Source organism: Lissotriton vulgaris, chromosome 5 (genome assembly GCF_964263255.1).
Source record: "Lissotriton vulgaris chromosome 5, aLisVul1.2, whole genome shotgun sequence".
Taxonomy (NCBI): Eukaryota; Metazoa; Chordata; class Amphibia; order Caudata; family Salamandridae; genus Lissotriton; species Lissotriton vulgaris.
Window position 1 is genome coordinate 51,673,425 of NC_141693.1, and position 18,985 is coordinate 51,692,409.

At 50.3% G+C, this 18,985-nt stretch overlaps 1 protein-coding gene across 1 annotated transcript in view; it reads left to right on the plus strand.

Annotated features, from left to right (window-relative positions):
• FLOT1 (flotillin 1) overlaps positions 1 to 18,985 on the plus strand; it is a 232,098-nt gene that overhangs the window by 61,278 nt on the left and 151,835 nt on the right. The window contains exons 2-3 of the mRNA XM_086920821.1: positions 11,702 to 11,765; positions 12,365 to 12,440. Coding sequence (XP_086776947.1) covers positions 11,720 to 11,765; positions 12,365 to 12,440 — 122 coding nt within the window. The 5' untranslated portion in view covers positions 11,702 to 11,719. The remainder of the gene's footprint in view (positions 1 to 11,701; positions 11,766 to 12,364; positions 12,441 to 18,985) is intronic.

Sequence of the window (18,985 nt, forward strand, 5' to 3'; positions counted from 1 at the left end):
CAAGGAACACCCACCTGGTCGGTTTTGGATGCCCGCAGCCACAGCCGCACTCTGTCGCTTTCCAACACCACCTCACTGCTGGTCATACCTACCCTGCCCTGCAACCCCAGCAACTCTGATGCCCGAAATGCCCCAAAGAACAACCAGACGAAACACAAACGAAATTTGGCACACTCAAAAGCATCGTGGCAACACACCTCCAATTCCGGCAACAGCAACTGGAGCAACTCAAAAGTCACTGGCTGCCGGAGCTGATGACCACCAGCCCGAAGCCTAGCCAAACCTTTCAATATTTTACGAACCAACACCCCCCCAACAGGGTCCCTCCCCCACCAAAGCTGCCCATAAAAAGAAACCCCAGCCAACTTGCCAGAAATGGTAGTGGGCGATAGGCCTCTGTCCGCCAAATGTAAAACAAACTGCAAGATGCATTGTTCATCAGACAAACCAGCCCTGATCGGCCCCGTCAAATCCTTACCGAACTGCAGAAACTCATTCCAGGCCTTCACATAACCCCGCCTTGTGGAGTCAGCCACTGAGTTTTCGACCAATTGATGAACCCTCAATCCCCCAGGTCCCATACGTACTGTGGGATCGCTGTTGGTTCCAGGTCCGCCCCAGGAGCTAACTTGCGGAATTCGGACCACTGAAAGCGAGACAAAGAGTCAGCGATGCAATTAGAAGTACCAGGAACATGCCGTGCTTTAAAGACAATATTTAATTGCAGACACCGCAGCATGAATGCGCGCAGGAGCCGCAAAACCCGCAAGTCGCGAGCCTTTTGGTGATTGACAAGGTGTACTACTGCCAAATTGTCCACATGGAACAAGACGGAGCGATTCTGAAACTCCTCCCCCCATAGATACAAAGCAACCAGCAGCGGGAAGAGCTCCAGAAACGCTATGCTGCGACCCTGTTCCTTCCAGTGCGCCGGCCAGCCGGCCGCGCACCATCGACCTTCCCAAAATACGCCGAAGCCGTGAGCCCCCGACGCATCAGTGAACAACTGTACTTGCCACACCATGTCCTCATCCGCAAAAAACAAGGACACGCCATTGAACTCCTGCAGGAAACGAAGCCAGACAGTCCGATCGGCACGCACAGCGGTGGTAATACGCACCCGATGATGGGGAAGGCTTGCGCCGGACATGGAAAAACCCAGACGTCTGCAGAACGTCCTGCCCGCCCGAACAACCCGACAAGCAAAATTGAGGTACCCCAAAAGCTTCTGGACAGTCCTCAAAACGACTTTCCGCTCCCCCAACACCAGATGTATGAAAGCAGACATCTCCTTCACTTTAGCCTCAGGCAATCTCGCCACCATAGACAGAGTATCAATTTCAATCCCCAAGAAAGTCAGGGACGTACAGGGACCTTCTGTCTTGTCCGGCGCCAATGGAACGCCCAATTCCTCTGCCAGAGCCTGAAAGATGTGCAAAGCCGACTGACACTGCCCAGAGTGGCCTTCCCCAATGAAAAGAAAATCATCAAGGTAATGACAGACCAAGACGTGGCCACTAACAAAAGTGAAGCGCCACTGCAGAAAGGTACTGAATGTCTCAAAAAGGGAGCATGACACTGAACAGCCCATGGGCAACACCCTATCGACGTAGAAACTACCATCAAAATGCATTCCCAACAGACTGAAATCCCAAGGATGGATGGGCAATAGCCGGAAAGCCGACTGAATGTCGCTCTTTGCCAACAAAGCCCCAACACCAGCCGTGCGCACGAGCCGTAAGGCATCGTCCACCGATGCATAATTGACAGTTGAGTCAGCTGGATCAATGAAATCATTAATGGATGTACCTTCGGGCCAGGACAGGTGATGGATAAGCCGGAACTCCCCTGCCGCCTTCTTGGGCACCACGCCCAGGGGTGATACAATCAGGTCAGGCAGAGGACAATTCAAAAAAGGACCATCAATCCTACCCGCCGCCAGCTCGGCATCCAGCTTTTTCCGCACAACATGGGGACTCTCCTTCGCAGACTTCAAATTGTCCGACCACCTGCCCACCCTGGGTCCCTGATACCCAATCCGAAACCCGATTTTGAAACCCCAAGACAAAATCTTAGCAGCCTCAAAATCCGGATAATCCACCAGCCAGAGATCGAGAACATCCTGCCTAATAGGAGTAGGAGCCCTTGTAAACAGACTGTTGCGGCTGTCCCCTACCCCCTGAACCTCTGCCCTGATCACCAACTCGCTGTCCGGGAAAACACTGGGTGAGCGCATGCTTCCCCCCACACTGCGAACACTCATGTTTGTACCTGCAAGCTGGTCTGTTACAGGAACCCCTGTTAAAATGCCAGCATGTGCCAGAGGCGGCTGATTGGCCTCTGCCCCAAACCCCCGCCCCAGACTGAGCGGGGCGAGCTGAAAAGGGCCGATAATACACTGGCTGCCCGCTAGCCGTGTGGGTCGTAGCAGGCGGATTTGCCGATGCCATCCATTGCAGCCATAACTCGGAATCAACCTCACCCCACGAACGCTCAGGAAAAGCGCTCATGCGAGCCCTGAATTCGTCATCGTATGACAACCATGCAAAACCGCCAAAATAACTGTGGGCCTTGCGTATGACATCTGCATATTTAAACATGTCTATTGCCTTCTCTGGATGACGTTGGCAATAAACGCTGGCATAAATAAGAAAGGCCGAAGTCCAATTCGCTATGGACTTCGGAACACGAGGCCTCCGAGCCAATTCTAATTCCTCCTCTTTTGACCCTTCTTTAGCCTGGACATCCCTATGGAGAAGCCGAAAAACATCCACAAATGCACCAGACCATATAAGATTCTTTGTTTTTTCAGACAAATGGGACCCCAAAGGCATCCCCACCCCAGAATAAGGCAACTTTTTCGGTAGGATACTATCCTCCGTGACCCGTGTGGCATCCACCCCGCCATCCCCTGCTGTAGAAAACTCTTTTGCAACTTGCACAGTAGAAACATTCGAAAGTACAGGCCGCTCAAGCCTCGGTGCCAGAGCGACTCGCTCAACCACAACCCCATCACCCGTACCAATAGATCTTGTACTCTTAACAGGGAGACTCTCCCTAGGTTGCCACACAGACCACCACCCATCCTTACCTCTCGGCAACTGCTCCGACTGTTGTGGGACAGCCCCACGATCCCTCTGAGAAGGTCCAGACCTCACTGCCCCTCGTACACCTGCATGGTCCGCTCGAGACTCCTGCAAAACACGAGAAACAGTGGGTTGCCCCAACCCACCCCCTTGGGCCTGTGCTGCCAAAAGCCCAACATCTTTGTCTCTCAATTCCCCTTCTTCCAAATCATCATCATGAAAACTCCCACAGAAAGCTTCATCAGAAAATGCAACTTGATCACTGCCACTGGGCATAGCCCCATCACCAATACCCCCATCATAAAACTGCCAGTCAATGTTCTGAAAGCTGTGTGCACTGAAAGCTGTAGAAGAGCTATCCGCTCCAGACAGCTCCCCCAGAAGCCCACCACTGGAAACAGCCGTGTGGACAGTTCCCGGGCCCGTAGAAACAGCCAACAGCCGCCCAGCCGAAGGCGCAGGTTGAAAACTGCGGCCGCTCGAGCCAGACAAGGAAGAGGTCCCAAAAACAGTCTCCCCTAAAGCGGAATCGCCAACACCCCCCAATGGACGACCCACCGACGCCAGACCATAGGCACCCCCCGACCCAGTCGCAGGACCACCCAGGAGGCCACCTGGCCGACCCCTAGGGACCGGGAACAGAGGTTGACCATTGGCCGGGGGCGCCCCCCTTAGCAACAAACCCTTCCCACCAGGAGCCATGGGTGTGGAAGTGGCAGGCCGGGGGCCAGGCACACCGGTGACCGCAGCCTTGGTGGCCGAGAGGGGCAGCACGTTAGGTGCAGCACCCGCATAAACAACAACATGTGCAGGGGGCGGGGCCTCAGGGGGGGGGGCAGGCCGGCAGCGCGGCCGGGCGAGACCTGACATCATCACCGCCCAGGGGTGGGGGGCCAGAAGTGTGGGGTGGAGCAGTACCAGGCCCCGTCGTGGCAGGGGAGAGCAGAAAACATTGCCCATTCAACCACAGGCAAGGGGAGGCCCCATCCGGCAGGGGCGTCGCTGTGGGGAAAGGGTCAAAAGGCATCACTGCAGGGGGGGGAGTCTGCACGCGCCCATGCACATCCAGGCTCCGCCCACGCTTGGGTTTGGGGCCCGCCTGTGGCTTCCCCGACTTCCCCTGTGCCATCCCGCCTGGACGTGGAGCCTGCCGGCCCACGGAACGCCCCCGCCTCCCCCCGGGCGCCCCACGTGAGCCAGCACTGAAAAACGGTAAATCACATACCTGCTGGAGGGCGCCCGGGTCATCCGGCGGGGGTTCCACCTCAACGGCGGGCAAAACAAGCCCAGGCCCGTCCGCCGGCATGGCCGCCTCGCCGTCTTCCTCCTCCTCCAGGCCCGGCGACAGACACGCCTCCACTGCCCTGGAGACGCCTTCCGAAGCCTTGCGAGGGGGGGGCGGGCCATGCCGACCCACGCCTCCGCCGGAACACCCGGCCGTAGCAGGTCTTCACGCCCGGCCTCACACAGTATCTGCACAGCCCTGCGGACCTCCGCCGCCTCCTCCATAAGCCCAGGGACAAAAGGTAAACACGAGCGCCGCAAAACAAACCTCCCTTCTAGCCTCCCGCCACGCAGTTCCCAACCGCCAGCCTGTCTCCCTTTTATCCCCTCGCTAATCAGTCCCCCACCTGATCTCATGATCCTCGCGCGAACCTACCCAGGAAGAGACCGGCTCGCGCCTGGCTCTCCCTGGGTCCCCCCTTGGGGCTATGATCGACCCCCGAAAGCATAGTTGTAAAGGAGGCACAGGTGCTCAACCCAATATTGAGAGTCTCTATAAAAATAACCTAAGGAAGACCATTGGGCTGGGGGCACATTCATGACGCCCTAAAATAATTATTTATTTAACAACATCCAGAAGATTGGCATCATGAGATCGTTCAGCCTCCAAGTTTGTTGACTTTCTTACGTGATTCGCCTGCACCATCTCGGTGCCTCAAACATTCCCTGAGGGAGGCAGTCCAGGAGGCTCCTGAGATGGTTGAGGATGCAGGGGACGGGCGAGGGCCTGTGGCGTGATTCACCAGCCTCCAGGATTCTCCGGTGTCCTTTCTTCTAGTGCCTTTGAGAAGTTTGAGCCAATACCAGTCTGTCTCTGACTTTCCTGTCTCCCATGTTGCTCTTTTATGTAGGGATCTTAACTTGGCGGGACAGCCCTCCGAATTAGGGATCTTGATCTGTTTTGGAGCATCCACAATGCGCGATTCAGGTGACATCATGGGTGTTCCTCGCTGCGTAACCCTGACCTGCGTGTTACATGGGCGAGCACCACCCTCTTCCATTCCGTCCACACACGTAGCCGCTAGAACCACCATGTTCTTTTTCACTTCTGTAATTTTGGAAGGTCCCTTGTAACTGGATCTCCCTTTAGGAACCCAACCCGGTCTTTCTATAGATACCAGCTCGTCCTCCTCCGCTTCCTTCTAGCCGCACAGCGCGTGGTGTGGAAACATTCACAATATCCCCTTCGATAATTTCTCACTTTACTTACATCTCCCACCAACAGCTTCTTTTGACCACCCAACCAAAGACGATTGAGTTTAGTTCCTGCCAGCCTCCCCCTTAATGACTGAAAAGGAGAAATGTAGTGATGGTTCGGGATTGTACACTGAGCCCACAATTTGCAGCAAAAAATTACCCAGAGGGACATCCTTCTTTCAGTTGCTGCTAGCGCACACCCCGTCAGCAGCCGATTCCTACTTTCCACAAGACCATTTGCTTGTGGTAAGTATAAAGCAGTGGATTAATGTTCAATAGATAAATCTTTCAGAAAATGTGTCCTGTCATCTGAGACCATTTGAACACCATTGTCTGTAACAAGCGTATTCAGAACAACCTCACATGCAAACTCATCCTTTAGAGACTCGAAGACCGTCTTGGTGGTAACAGACCCTACACAACCCGCTGATACCCATGTTGGGGTGCAGTGCAGCCTGCAAGGACCAAAACAAAGATTTGCCCATAAATCAAAATGTCCGACTATATGGAGACCCAACTTGCTCCAAGGGTCTTCAGGTTTAACTGCTGGGAAAGGTGGAGCAGCCCTGATGAGCCTGGACTTGTCATTGATAGTACACTGCAAACAACCCTTTACAACCACCTCAGTCTAACCATACTAGGCCACCAGTCTCTCTCACTCTCTTCTCTTGGTGAGTTTCCTGCCTAGATGTCCTTTGTTAGCTCAAGGAATGCTTTTCCTTCTGAAGGCCTCTGGAGGTACAAGGTGGTCCCCACAATCATGATGCTTAATTCATGCCAAACCTTCCAAAAATCCTTGTCAACGTTTGACAACTCTGCAAAATCAGGCCAACCTTGGACCTTATAAGTTATATTATTCCACTTCAACAAGCAAAGTCTTAAACTCCTCCTGAGTTGTCCCTCGAAGAGACAAAGCATAGCTGTTGCTCATCGGTGGGACTGGTGAATTAAAAAAAGTTTCAAATCCATAGCGTTCCTATGCATGAAAGCTTAAGGAAAGAGTTACAATGGGGAACTCACGTCACCTGGTCCCTGAGGGTCTCTACTCACTGCAAGTGGTTGAGATGGACCTGGAGTACATGCAGAAAAGGGCTGAGTGCACAGGTGGGGAAGTCAGTCCATAAGGGGGCGAGAGCTCAGAGTACAAGATTTCAGGGCGGATGGCTTGTGAAGGGTCTGCAGCTCTTGGAGACCCCAGGACAGGTCTTGGAAGGGTGCCAGGCTGAGACTGAGTGAGCTCAGACCATGGCCTGGTACCCCCTCCCCAGCAACCCTAGAGAGTTGCGTACACAATGAATGAAGATGTCTTAAAATCTATTTCTGCTTTAGAGTGTTTGTGAACGATGCACAGGGATTCTTGTCACTGTCCTTGTCCATTGGTGGGTGAGGGCAGCTTTGGAACTGTCTGGTATCAATTAGTACTGTCAGATTATAGCGCCTTGTGGGGCCACCAGCGTCAGTGCACCTAGTGGTACCGGTGTCCATGGACCGCTGAAGCCAAGACGGGCAAGAGTTTTCTTGTTTGTCCTGGGATAACTGCAAGACCCATCCTAGCAAACGACCTTTGCAGTGCAGATGTGGTGTTAGTGATGGGTCCGGCTGATGCCCAAGTCAGTGCCCTGTTGCTTCAGGAAGAAGACCTCTCAAGCCAGAAGGAGGGCTGCTGTCCACATCTGAGGCTGGAGGTAGAACCAACGCCATGGAAATGGTGCTGGATCACTGAAAGTACCAGGCACGTGCTCTTGGAGACTCACTTCAAGTGGAGGTGGGAAGAGGTTTAAAGAAGGAAGACCTCAAAAAGAAATCACATTTTCTATGAGACTACAAGCCGCTTACAAAACGAATAATGATAAATCGCTAGAGGTTGCGAGAGCATGAGAAGCTCTTGCACTGCAGCTGAGACTGTTAGATGCGGAATCAGATGGGGACCCTGAAGTAGTAAGGTAGAAATCTCATTTGGATGGAACGGGGCGCTTGGGTTTCCCGCCTGACAATAGAGCAAGCGACTACCAGAGACCTGCTTCCAAGGGAAATGTTTGTGCAGGAGAATCAAGAGGGCGGATCACGTTTCTTCATAACGTCTCACTGACATCAAATCCATCCCCTGCTCTGGCATTCAAGTCATTTTGGGACATAGATTTAGAGGTGACCCTATGGTTCTTGCACTCTGGTGGGCAGAGAAACCCATTAAAAGGTCACATATGAGTAGTATCTCCACCCCTCTAAACTGAAGATACTTTACAATACAACCAGCACACTCCACTTGCGACCTACTATTGGGTGACTTCGACCTTGTGTGGTGAGATTGTCACGTTTTTCCTCCATTAGAACAGAGGCCCAGATGTACAACTGTTTTTTGTTGTCACAAAAGGGAAATCAACCCGTTGGCGACCGCAAAAAACGGTGGTGGTATGTACAAATGCTATTTTACGAGTCACTTACTCTCAAAATAGCATTTGTGACTCGCTATTAGGCACAGGTGTGCCAAAGTTGTACCTTCTGAATAGCAACTCTGACACCTATGTACTATTGTTTTACAATCGCATTTGCAATCGCAAAACACTTGCAGTTTACCACCTACTTCAAAGTGCTGAAGTATGGCTTAAAATGAGATTTCTTAGTGGCAAATTGAGGAGTTACGGGGAAATTGTGTGAATTAGTTGATGATTCTGGATTTTTGCTGAGAAGAGGTAACGTAGTATGTCCTTTAAGTTTCAGACTTAGGATTTTGTGGCTTAGTCATGAGGGGCACCTCTGTGTAGTTCAAAATAAGAAAAGAGTTAAGGTCTGATACTGGGGTTTGGATAACAACTGTGTAATTGAAGGGTCAATTTGGGATTGTATCGAGTGTAATACTACAGCTAAGTCCCAACAGTGTGCTCGGGCATGTCTTGGGAAGCGTTGGGAAGTGACATTTTGGGACCCATACAAGGTGTAAATTGGTATTCTACATTTATAATTGTGGTGTTGGATTTCTGTCTCTAAATGGCCTTAAACTGGTATTGTGAAAGGAGTGGATTTTGATATGGCGATGAAGTATTTAGATAAAGTGTTCCATTGGCAGGGTTACCCCGGTCGGTCCTTGGTAACAATGGACCTTAGTTCAACCCTGAATCCTTAGAAGATTTTTTTCAACAGAATGGAATAGTGCATAGGATCAAAAAACTATATCACCCTGTGAATAATTGTTCTGTCGAGACAATTAATAGAGTAATCAAAGGTGTTGTTCAAATGGCTACCAACAGTAGGAAGTGCTGGGAAGTGGAAGTGAAAAAAATGTAGAGGTTGACTCCTACTTTAGGTGGGTTCTGCCTCTCACAACCTTGAGAGGTGGGACTGCCTGTAACAAGGGCAGCTTGTGGTGGGTGACAGCAAAAAGATGGGGAGGTAGGTCTCCCGAAGGGATGAATAAGAATATTGTAGAGACTCGGGCTGTAAGCAAGGAATATTCTGCTCATGTGCATGAGCTCAGGAACTGACAGGAGAGAGATACGAGCAGTATAAGGACCTTCTACTTCTGCTAAACTCTTGAGATGCAAATGGGAGATGGAACTAGAGCATCTGAGGATGCTTGGATAAAGGCGGTGGTGGTTGGATGAAGAGGAGCGCACTGGTACACGTGCAGAGGGACATTTTGGTACTGGTAGGAGAGTGCAGGACAAGGTGGTGTCTGAGAGAGGGACAGACGAGGTGTCATTCCAAATTCAGGGGAAGGTAAAAGTGAGAATATGGTGGAAGGAACAACCAAATCTGGTTGCGTGATTTCAGTTCTAAAAGAACCAGAGGAGTATGTCATGTGATGAACCTTCCTGTTGTATGTTGATATCCAAGCCTATTGTAAACTAAGAATAGATCTTACGTTATTTGTTATTTCATGTTATTTCATTTTAGATGTTGTTTTTGTTTGGTAAGGGGTTGTGTAGTGTCTGCCTGTGCTTTAACCACACTCGTGCACATGGTATTTTCTTTGTTCTTGTGGTATATGTGATAGATTTTTGGTTGACTGTGGTTCTAACCTGGTGGTAGTTGTTGTTCGGGAGCCGTGGAGTGAGTCTGCTTTCCGGGGTGACTTTACCACAGGTCCTTCCATGTATGTGGTGCAAGCGGTCCACTGGCTGGTTTTCATCTGTGAGTTCACAATCGGCCAGCAGTGGGGCTACATAGTCACACCTGACAGGGTCTGATGAGTGCCCAGAAGCCTACCTCCAGCGCTACCAGTACAACCAGTGCACCCCTATAGGATGGGTCTTACAGCCATACATAGGTGCCCCTGTGTGGCGTTCACATACACACGTCACTCTGCTCGTGGGTCAAGGATCGGTGTCCACTGATTGCCTTGAAAGCTCAGAAGGGCAGAGGCTCTGTGATGTCTAGATATTCCTTCTCTTAACTATTGTGTCCAGTGGTCTCGTAGTTTGATGTGAGGGGAGGCCATGCTGCCTCTGTCTCCTCTCCTCTTTTTGGCACAGTGTTACTCCCGTGCTGGCTCTGTTGCCTCTCCTCCCTCTGGCACCGTGTTACTCCTCTGCTGTCTCCGTCTCCTCCCCTCCCTCTGGCACAGTGTTACTCTATACCCCTTATAGGGTCTGCGCCTCGGAATAATATACACTATAGTTTTGACATAGGACTGAGGTCTGTATATCTCTATCGAGTACATTAAACTTAATTACTTGTGAGTGACAGCTAGCTCAGAGGTCACTAGAAACGTCTCGAATAAACAAGAAGGGATTAGTCTCTGACAACCGCATAAACATGACAACTTTGTTTCCCTTAGAATCGGAACTGTTCTCAAAATTGTGGAAACAGATAAGTTTCACTCAGTCAATCGTGCACGCTTCGTTTCTACAGAGTTACACAGAAATAGGTAGACGGGCGTTTCAATAAAAAGGGTTTCTTGAACAGTCCTATTTCTCGTGCAAGAGATGTGAACTGCTAGAATCGTAAGAAAAAATGCGTAGTATAATACGTACAGCGTTGGCAGTGAGATAAAATAATACTGCAATAAAATGGTTTATAGCTATGACATATATTCATAAAATACATAAATAACACAGGGTAAAATATGTATACCCGACTGGTGCTTCTAAATAGTTCTACCCCAGTGTACCTAACCTAAGTGTAGTACGAGGTAAGAAGTAGGTGCTGTTTTTCTATAGCATAGTTTAGCTATAGTTAGTATTTGCCAGAAGTCCCTATAGGTTCTAGTCTGCTCCATACCTTAGAATGAGAGAGGTTAAAATCTCTTTCCGGGTCTCGATCTCTAACACCCCGCAAAGGGAGTCAGAAACACTGGAGCTGGATTCTCTGCGAGGAGGGTGACGGCGTCTGGTCAGTGCGTCAGGCGGGGACTCGATTTCCTTCCGAACGAGCCGTATCAAGCTGTGCAGGCGAGCCGTGGTTTGCCCTGGTAAGTGAAGGTATATTTATATACCTTGAAGGTGTTTAGGAATGCCAGTATTGATGTAAAAGTCGGGCAGAGGAACGTCATGAATGAACCCCTAAGGAATAGATGTTCATGCATAAGAAATGAGTTCTTGGAGAAATCAATAATCCATGCAGGGACAGTCCTAAAGGCTTAAGAGTCTGGTTTTCCAAGAACTCGTTGTGATGTGAGATGGATGGATGTAGGTGACCATGCCTGTATTTGGTTTGCATGGCTGATGCCTAAATAAGGGCTGGAATCCCATGTCCAAATGCGGGCAATGAGAGGTGTGCCTATATGAGAGCATGATTCGGGAAACCTATATTCGGATAATTAAATCGAAACACAACATTACTCCAGTGCTGTCTCCGTTGCCTCCCCTCTCTCTGGCACAGTGTTACTCCTGCGCTGGCAATGTTACTCCTCTGCTGTCTCCATCGCCTCCCCTCCCTCTGGCACAGTTTTACTCCTCTGCTTTCACCGTCGCCTCTCCTCCCTCTGGCACAGTGTTACTCCTGTGCTGTCTCTATCGCCTCAGTTCCCAGTCATTTTATATTCATTAAACTTCTCAATGTTTTCTTCTCCTCCAACGTCCTTTCTGGTTTGCAGCACCTCCAGGCTAATGTGATTGTTGCTAGCACCAAGAAACCTGTGCTAAATGTAAGAGTGCGCGAAAGACCGCAACCTAACCATCTCATCTTTTTCTTTTCAGGTCCCCACCATTACCAGGATGGCGTTCTACACATGCGGGCCCAACGAGGCCATGGTGGTGTCCGGTAAGACCTTCCTTCCAAGCTGCTTCAGGAGAGGGTGAAATATGAGGTCGGAGTCATGCACACCATTCTAGCCTTGGCCCTTGTCATGGTGGGGTTTGTGGTTGTGTGCTGTTGTGTTTTCATGTATGATGCTGTGCTTAAAACTGTTGACTTCCTTCTGATAGGCAGGTCCTTAAACTCCTAAAAAGCTTCCCATAGACTGCAGAGTACCTAGACATCTTATGATAAAGAAAGGACACCTTGCAGTATTGTAAAGTATCTGTACCCTAACCCCAGAATTCTGTGTGCGCCTGTGAGAAACCACCCTGATGGTTCCTCCATCCAATTTGTTTGTGGCATCCTTGGAGAAATGCTCTGGTTCAGCCACCAGGTGCTGGTGTCATTGGTAGGATTATCCCAGAATGGAGGAGGAGCCATCTCTCCTCTTCCAGAGGACCAAACCCTCTCCTCCAGTCACGGCCACTGAAGAGGGGAGTTTGGAGGGGCAGAAGGTGGTTCTTCGAGATCTCGGCGGTAGTTCTTCTGCTTTAAGTAAAATGCTGGTCTTACAGAAGTGTGTTCCGTCTGCTGGGTCTTACGCTCTTTGGTTTTTCTTGCAGGGCTGTGTCGCAGTCCACCTGTTATGGTTGCTGGAGGAAGCGTGTTCGTTCTTCCGTGTGTCCAGCAGATTCAGAGGTAGGTACCAGCTCCTTGTCCGAACCTCTCTGTAGCTGTAAGACCAGGCTTTCCTTATGTCTTTTCAGTTACTCTTATATCAAGTTTGCAGCTGCTGCCTACCGAAGGCATCTGAAGCGCATACTGTTTTTGTTATGCGAAGTGGAACTAATTGTGTACAATTGTCTAGATATAGAGGGCAGAGGGATTGTCTTTCGATTCTTTCCCGATAATCCAAATCAATTCTCTAACAGGGATAGGGTCTACTTTACAGCAAAGCTTGCCGAAGTGACTAAGATCACTTGCAGCAATGTCAGCCCTAATGAAAGACTTAATCCAGCTTCACTCAAGATTCTCAGAAAGACTTTTCATTCTGTGGAAGTCTGTGCTATTAAAAGGCATATATAATAAAGCAGGCAAAATTCCTTGTGAAGATGAAAGGAAGATTAGATGTTTTGTTTCTCAACCTCTATTCCTCATGTCTACTGTGATACTCCCCTCTTAACTTTTGTGTCCGGTACTACGCTTGACAATCAGGGGGCTTCTACTTCGGTCAGGAGCGTTGTCGCGTGAGCTCTACTTCTACCAAGTCAAGGGTGAAGTTTGCTGCAAAGGAGGGGGCTGGGCTTAGTCAGAAGCTGCAGAACCAACCCTATCCTGGAAGGTTACATTAATTGGGTCAACAGACAAGCCAAGTTAGTTGCTTTGAATCTGTAGAACACATTCCTCATGAGAAGTACTATTCGGACCACCTGCTTATAGGGTCTCGACGAGGATCTATATGGGTGGAATCTAGTTCCCGATATTCGCATAGATCTATGAATATAAGACGCCTAATGCCTAGAGGACATTTACAGGAGACCATTTTCCCCAAAGCGCCTTTGTCTGCCTCTTACCAAGCGACCTTGTTTTCACGAATTTCCAAAATGGAGAATCCACTGCATGATGACCAATGTGTGGAAACTTTAGTTGGAATATTAGATGATTTTCTTGGAAAAAATGTACCGTAATTGGGATGGAATATCTTGTTCTAGATATCATCTCTCTGACTACAATTCTTCTTATACTTCCTAAAATATTAGACAAAAAATGTAGGAACTGGAGGAGGGGGACAAAGTGCGTGTTTGCAGTGGGGGATTTAGAAGGAACAAGCCTCACTATTTAAAACTAAATAAGGAAGAGCGAAAATGTTTCTGAAGGGGCCGGTTTAAAGGCAGAAAATCATAGCCGGCATAACATAAGTTGGAGGGTTGAATAGAAAACCCCGGCTATGCCATTATAAATATTTGCAAAAAAGGGTTTTCACAGGCAGGTTGGTTTCACCAGCCTCATGACTGATATTCAAGAGGAAAATAGTAAAAAAACAGAGTAAGTGGGTCATCGAAACCGGTTACAACCTGTTGTAGATTCATTAATGAGAATGTATGTACGTATGTATAAGTAGTTTCTGTAGCACAAAAGGCCACGGAGTGCTGTACATGGTCAAAGACGAGCGTTATGTCAACAATAAGAGAGGAAGCTGGGTTTTGGGCAATTGTGAAGTACTGCTCTTTAAAGAGGTGCAACTTCGACTCTTTTCTAAGTTGAAGAAGCATTGGGGCGGTCCAGGTGAACATGGGGATGTTGTTCTAGATCATAGATGGAAAAGGCATGCCGTCTTGTGTTTTTAGGTCTCGCCTATCCCATTCCGCAAGGAATGGATAGTCAAGAATTATAGGAGGCAAAAAAGTTCTCAAACCATCGGGCGGATTTCAAACAGTTCACGTGAACGCAAGCACGCGCATTTCCCCACATCAAACCATCAGCCTCCCTCCCACAGGCTTCCCCAGCGTGCGCAGTGCGCGCTGGACTCAATTCTCCTCCCCCCTAATTGCTTTCACTTTCACAGCCACTTCAAAGGGATCCTTTCCCGGCCGCTTTTTTTTTCTTTCGGCGATGTTCTTGTTTTTTATTCCACCCAGTTCTAGCATTTTTCCTCCCTCCCTCCCCACAGCAATGCCAAGAGCTTTTTTATTATTATTTTGCCTTTTCCACTTAACTCGCAGGTTGTGCGGCACGCTACTCGAAAACCCGGCTCTGCTGTGCATGCAAATTGTATGTAATGCTTTGATAGTTTGTCGTTGAGCCTTCATTATATTTCTGCGGCTCCCAGCCACTGTGATGTTCAACCTCCTGGACTACGCACACCTGTCTTAACATCTGTATAATGTGCCCTTGATTGTTAACGGTGGGACATTCTTATGTCCTTTCTTAATAGTGACTGATAGCTAATAACCACCAGGCTCTACTATGCTGCCCATTCCCCCGCTGATGTTAAACACTGCAAACTGCCCTTGCTCTCAAGACAAGTTCAGAGTTTGCTCTTTCACGGTGAATACCGTCTCTGCGCATTCTACAGACTCTCCGGTCCACTTTGTCACTCCAATCTGACCTCATCCAACAAAACCTCTCTCTAGCTCTTATCTCTCTGTTCCCTCTTGCTCGTATCTCTCATTTCCCTTCTCTCTCTCTCTCCCTCCCCTCTAGCTTTTACCCCTCTGTCTCTCTTACCCTTCTCTCATCTCTCTGTTCCCTTTAGCTCGTATCTCTCTCATCCGTCTAGCTCTTACCCCTCTCTCTCCCTCTCATCTCTCAGTTTCCTTTAGCTCGTATCTCTCTTTTCCCTTCTGTCTCTCTCATCTCTCTTCCCTCTAGCTCTTATCTCTCTCCCTATCTTTTCCCTTCTCTCTTCCCCTCTGACTCTTACCTCTTCCTCTCTCTTCTCGCTCGACCCGCTCCCCCCTCCCCAAAATCTGAAGCTCTTCAGCTGTTATGGGGTCGTGACGTTATGATTATGTTGGTCCCGTATGACCGACATGGAGTCATACCTGAGATCAAGTCCTTGTGTTGGGTAGCTCACAGGGCCTTCTGGAGACAGCTGTATTACCATGTGACTCCCCACTCCATCCATCCCACACCATCCATCCATCCATCCCCCACTCCATCCATCCATCCCACTCCATCCATCCCCCCACTCCATCCGTCCATCCATCCCCCCCACTCCATCCGTCGATCCATCCCCCCACTCCATCCATCCATCTGTCCCTCCCACTCCATCCATCCCCCCTCCATCCATCCCCCCACTCATCCATCCCCCCACTCCATCCATCCCCCCACTCCATCCATCCCCCCACTCCATCCATCCCCCCACTCCATCCATCCATACCCCACTCCATCCATCCATACCCCCCACTCCATCCATCCACCCCCCCACTCCATCCATCCCCCACTCCATCCATCCATCCCCCCACTCATCCATCCCCCCACTCATCCATCCCCCCACTCCATCCATCCCCCCACTCCATCCATCCCCCCACTCCATCCATCCCCCCACTCCATCCATCCATCCCCCACTCCATCCATCCATCCCCCACTCCATCCATCCATCCCCCACTCCATCCATCCATCCCTCCCCACTCCATCCATCCACCCCCCCACTCCATCCATCCCACTCCATCCATCCATCCATCCCACTCCATCCATCCATCCCCCCACTCCATCCATCCCCCCACTACATCCATTCCCCACTCCATCCATCCCCCCACTCCATCCATCCCCCCACTCCATCCATCCATCCCACTCCATCCATCCATCCGTCCCACTCCATCCATCCATCCGTCCCACTCCATCCATCCATCCGTCCCACTCCATCCATCCATCCCCCCACTCCATCCATCCATCCATCCCACTCCATCCATTCATCCATCCCACTCCATCCATCCCACTCCATCCATCCATCCCCCCACTCCATCCATCCCCCTACTCCATCCATCCCACTCACTCGATCCATCCATCCAACCCACTCCATCCATCCATCCATCCATCCCACTCCATCCATCCATCCATCCCACTCCATCCATCCATCCCCCCCACTCCATCCTTCCATCCACCCACTCCATCCATCCATCCCCCACTCCATCCATCCATCCCGCACTCCATCCATCCATTCCCCCGACTCCATCCATCCATTCCCCCGACTCCATTCATCCCTCCCCGCCCCACACACCATCCCTCCCCCGCACCACACTCAATCCCTCCCCGCCCCACACGCCTTCCCCCCGCCCCACACTCCATCCCTCCCCCGCCCCACACTCCATCCCTCCCCCGCCCCACACTCCATCCCTCCTCCGCCCCACACTCCATCCCTCCTCCGCCCCACACTCCATCCCACACTCCATCCCTCCCCCGCCCCACACTCCATCCCTCCCCCGCCCCACACTCCATCCCTCCCCACACTCCATCCCTCGCCCACACTCCATCCCTCGCCCACACTCCATCCCTCGCCCACACTCCATCCCTCGCCCACACTCCATCCCTCGCCCTCTTGCCCTGCCTCTATGTGAGAAGTTGGCCTGATATATGATGTTTCCAATTCTGGAACCACCTTGTATCAGTCCAAACAACCCTTATGGTGTCTGGTTGTAAGTCAACCTTATAAGACAAGCTATTCTAGGGGTAGCATGGACTAAGCAGCCTTAAAGGCTTAACTCAAGAGGTCGTGTTAAGCGAGCTGTTTTACCAATCACAATCCTGTAATATCAAATGAAAGGACACCACACAAGTATATATTATAAAAATATATGTGTTTATTTCTAAAATAATCCCCAGTACTCGTTATGAGCAAAGGGGCTCAAGCGTTAAATCAAAAGCACAGTATAACATATGAAAGATACACAATTATGGATGAGGGCGGGTGGCCACTCAAACCATGTATTAAGAAAGTGGTATAAGAGATACCAATCGAACAGTGGTTAGGCCTAGGGCCTAGGGAATCTCTGGGAGCAGTCAGGACAAGCAATGCTGAAGTCGGGAAAAGCCCGCGGGATTCGGGTGCAGCGCTTAAAGCACACGCATGCACCAATACAAAGTCAATGGTGCGTAAAAATTCGAAAGTTATAGTTTAAGGAGACTTCCGCTTAACCTAGAAGGATGAAACTTAAGACACATACACTAGAGGTGTGTACCAGTGTGGGAACACCGGCGTTGTTGAGTTACCTCATCCACAGGAAGCGGGTGCATAGGGTCGAAGTTGTGTCGGGTTTCTTCACGCAGGTTGCTGGTGCTTGAAGCTGAAGATGCTGCAGGCGCAGTGAAGGAGAAGTGTCCGGTGTGATCCAAGGGTGGATCGGAGTCGCAAAGTACCTGAAAGCAGAGGGGACAGAGTCTGGGTCACTCAGCAGTGACCAGGTTGGAACCAGTACGGAACCAGGCAATGTCGGGCGCAATCAGGTGGTTGTCGAGGAGCTTCTCTCCGCTGCCACGTGGGCTCTGGGGCATCTGCGACGTCCAGGAGCGGGTCACGAGCTGTCCCACGCAGGCTCTCACCGTCGGCGCTGTCGGCTTCAAGATCGGAGCAAACAACACTTGGCAAGAGCAATCCACGAGGGATTGGAAGATTGCTTCTCACTCGGACCCGGAGGGTCAGAGCGGGTGCTCCTTTTCTGAGGAGCGGGTGCAAGTCTGGAGCAACCAGAATCACAAGTCGTATTTAGGTTTTCGTCGGCACAGGGGCCACAAGCCAGCTGGCAAGTGACCGGGCCAACGCGTTGAGCCAAAGGAAGCAGAAGGGCCCCACGCAGCACTCGTCGAGTGTAAAGGGGTGAGCTTCGGTGCAAAAGTGGCTCAGGGCTGGGGCTTCTCAAACCCCGGTGTACAGCTTCGAGGGTCACTCGTGGGCTGCACGGTCAGCGTCTCGTGGTCTATTCAAGATGGCGTGCCCCACGCTTCCGGTCGCCTCCACGGGTCTCAGCTCTGCAGGGACTGTGGATCGGGCTGTAAGAAGGCAGGCAAGCTTGATCTCGTCGATCTCTGTCGCTCGAGTTCCGGCGGGAACTGCAACAAAGCAGACGTCGAGGTGCTGGATGGTGCCTGTTTGCACAGGATGGTCACTCCTTGACCACAAGGGAGATTCTCCAGTCTTCTACGTCGAGTAGGATGTCGAAGGGTCCAGAGTTTCGTTTCAAATGTTTCATCAGGATAATCTGAGTGCTTCGGCACTGCTCCCATTCTTATACCAATCTAGGGGGCTGGATTACCTGCTAGGTCCCCTCCTATGGGTGGGACCCAGGAAGGGGGTGAATACACCCCTTTCCCTTTGATCCAGGCCGCGCTGGGACAGGGGCTGGTGTGCCCCAGAACTGGTTTGCGAAAAAGGGGAACAAGGGGACTCTACTCACAGCGGAACCAGGGCAATGTGTTTATCCAAAGAACAATGGTTCCTGTGGCATAACAATTTATACAATATATGATATTAGACAGCTTAAATAAGCAATATTAACTTGTAACAGATAAGGGTCTGGCAAGGAAAGAAGCACACATATGCACATTTTATAAGAAAAACTTCTTATATTTCAGCTTATGAAGATATCCATATTTACAACAGCGACACATATACAAAAATTATATATACAAGGAAGTGCAGTGTGTCCCAAGTGATTTTGTGAACAAAAACAGAACAAACACAAATAATAAGTGATCTGTACAGTTTTGCGTTATGGATATTTACAAAGGGAAAGAACCCTTTAAGC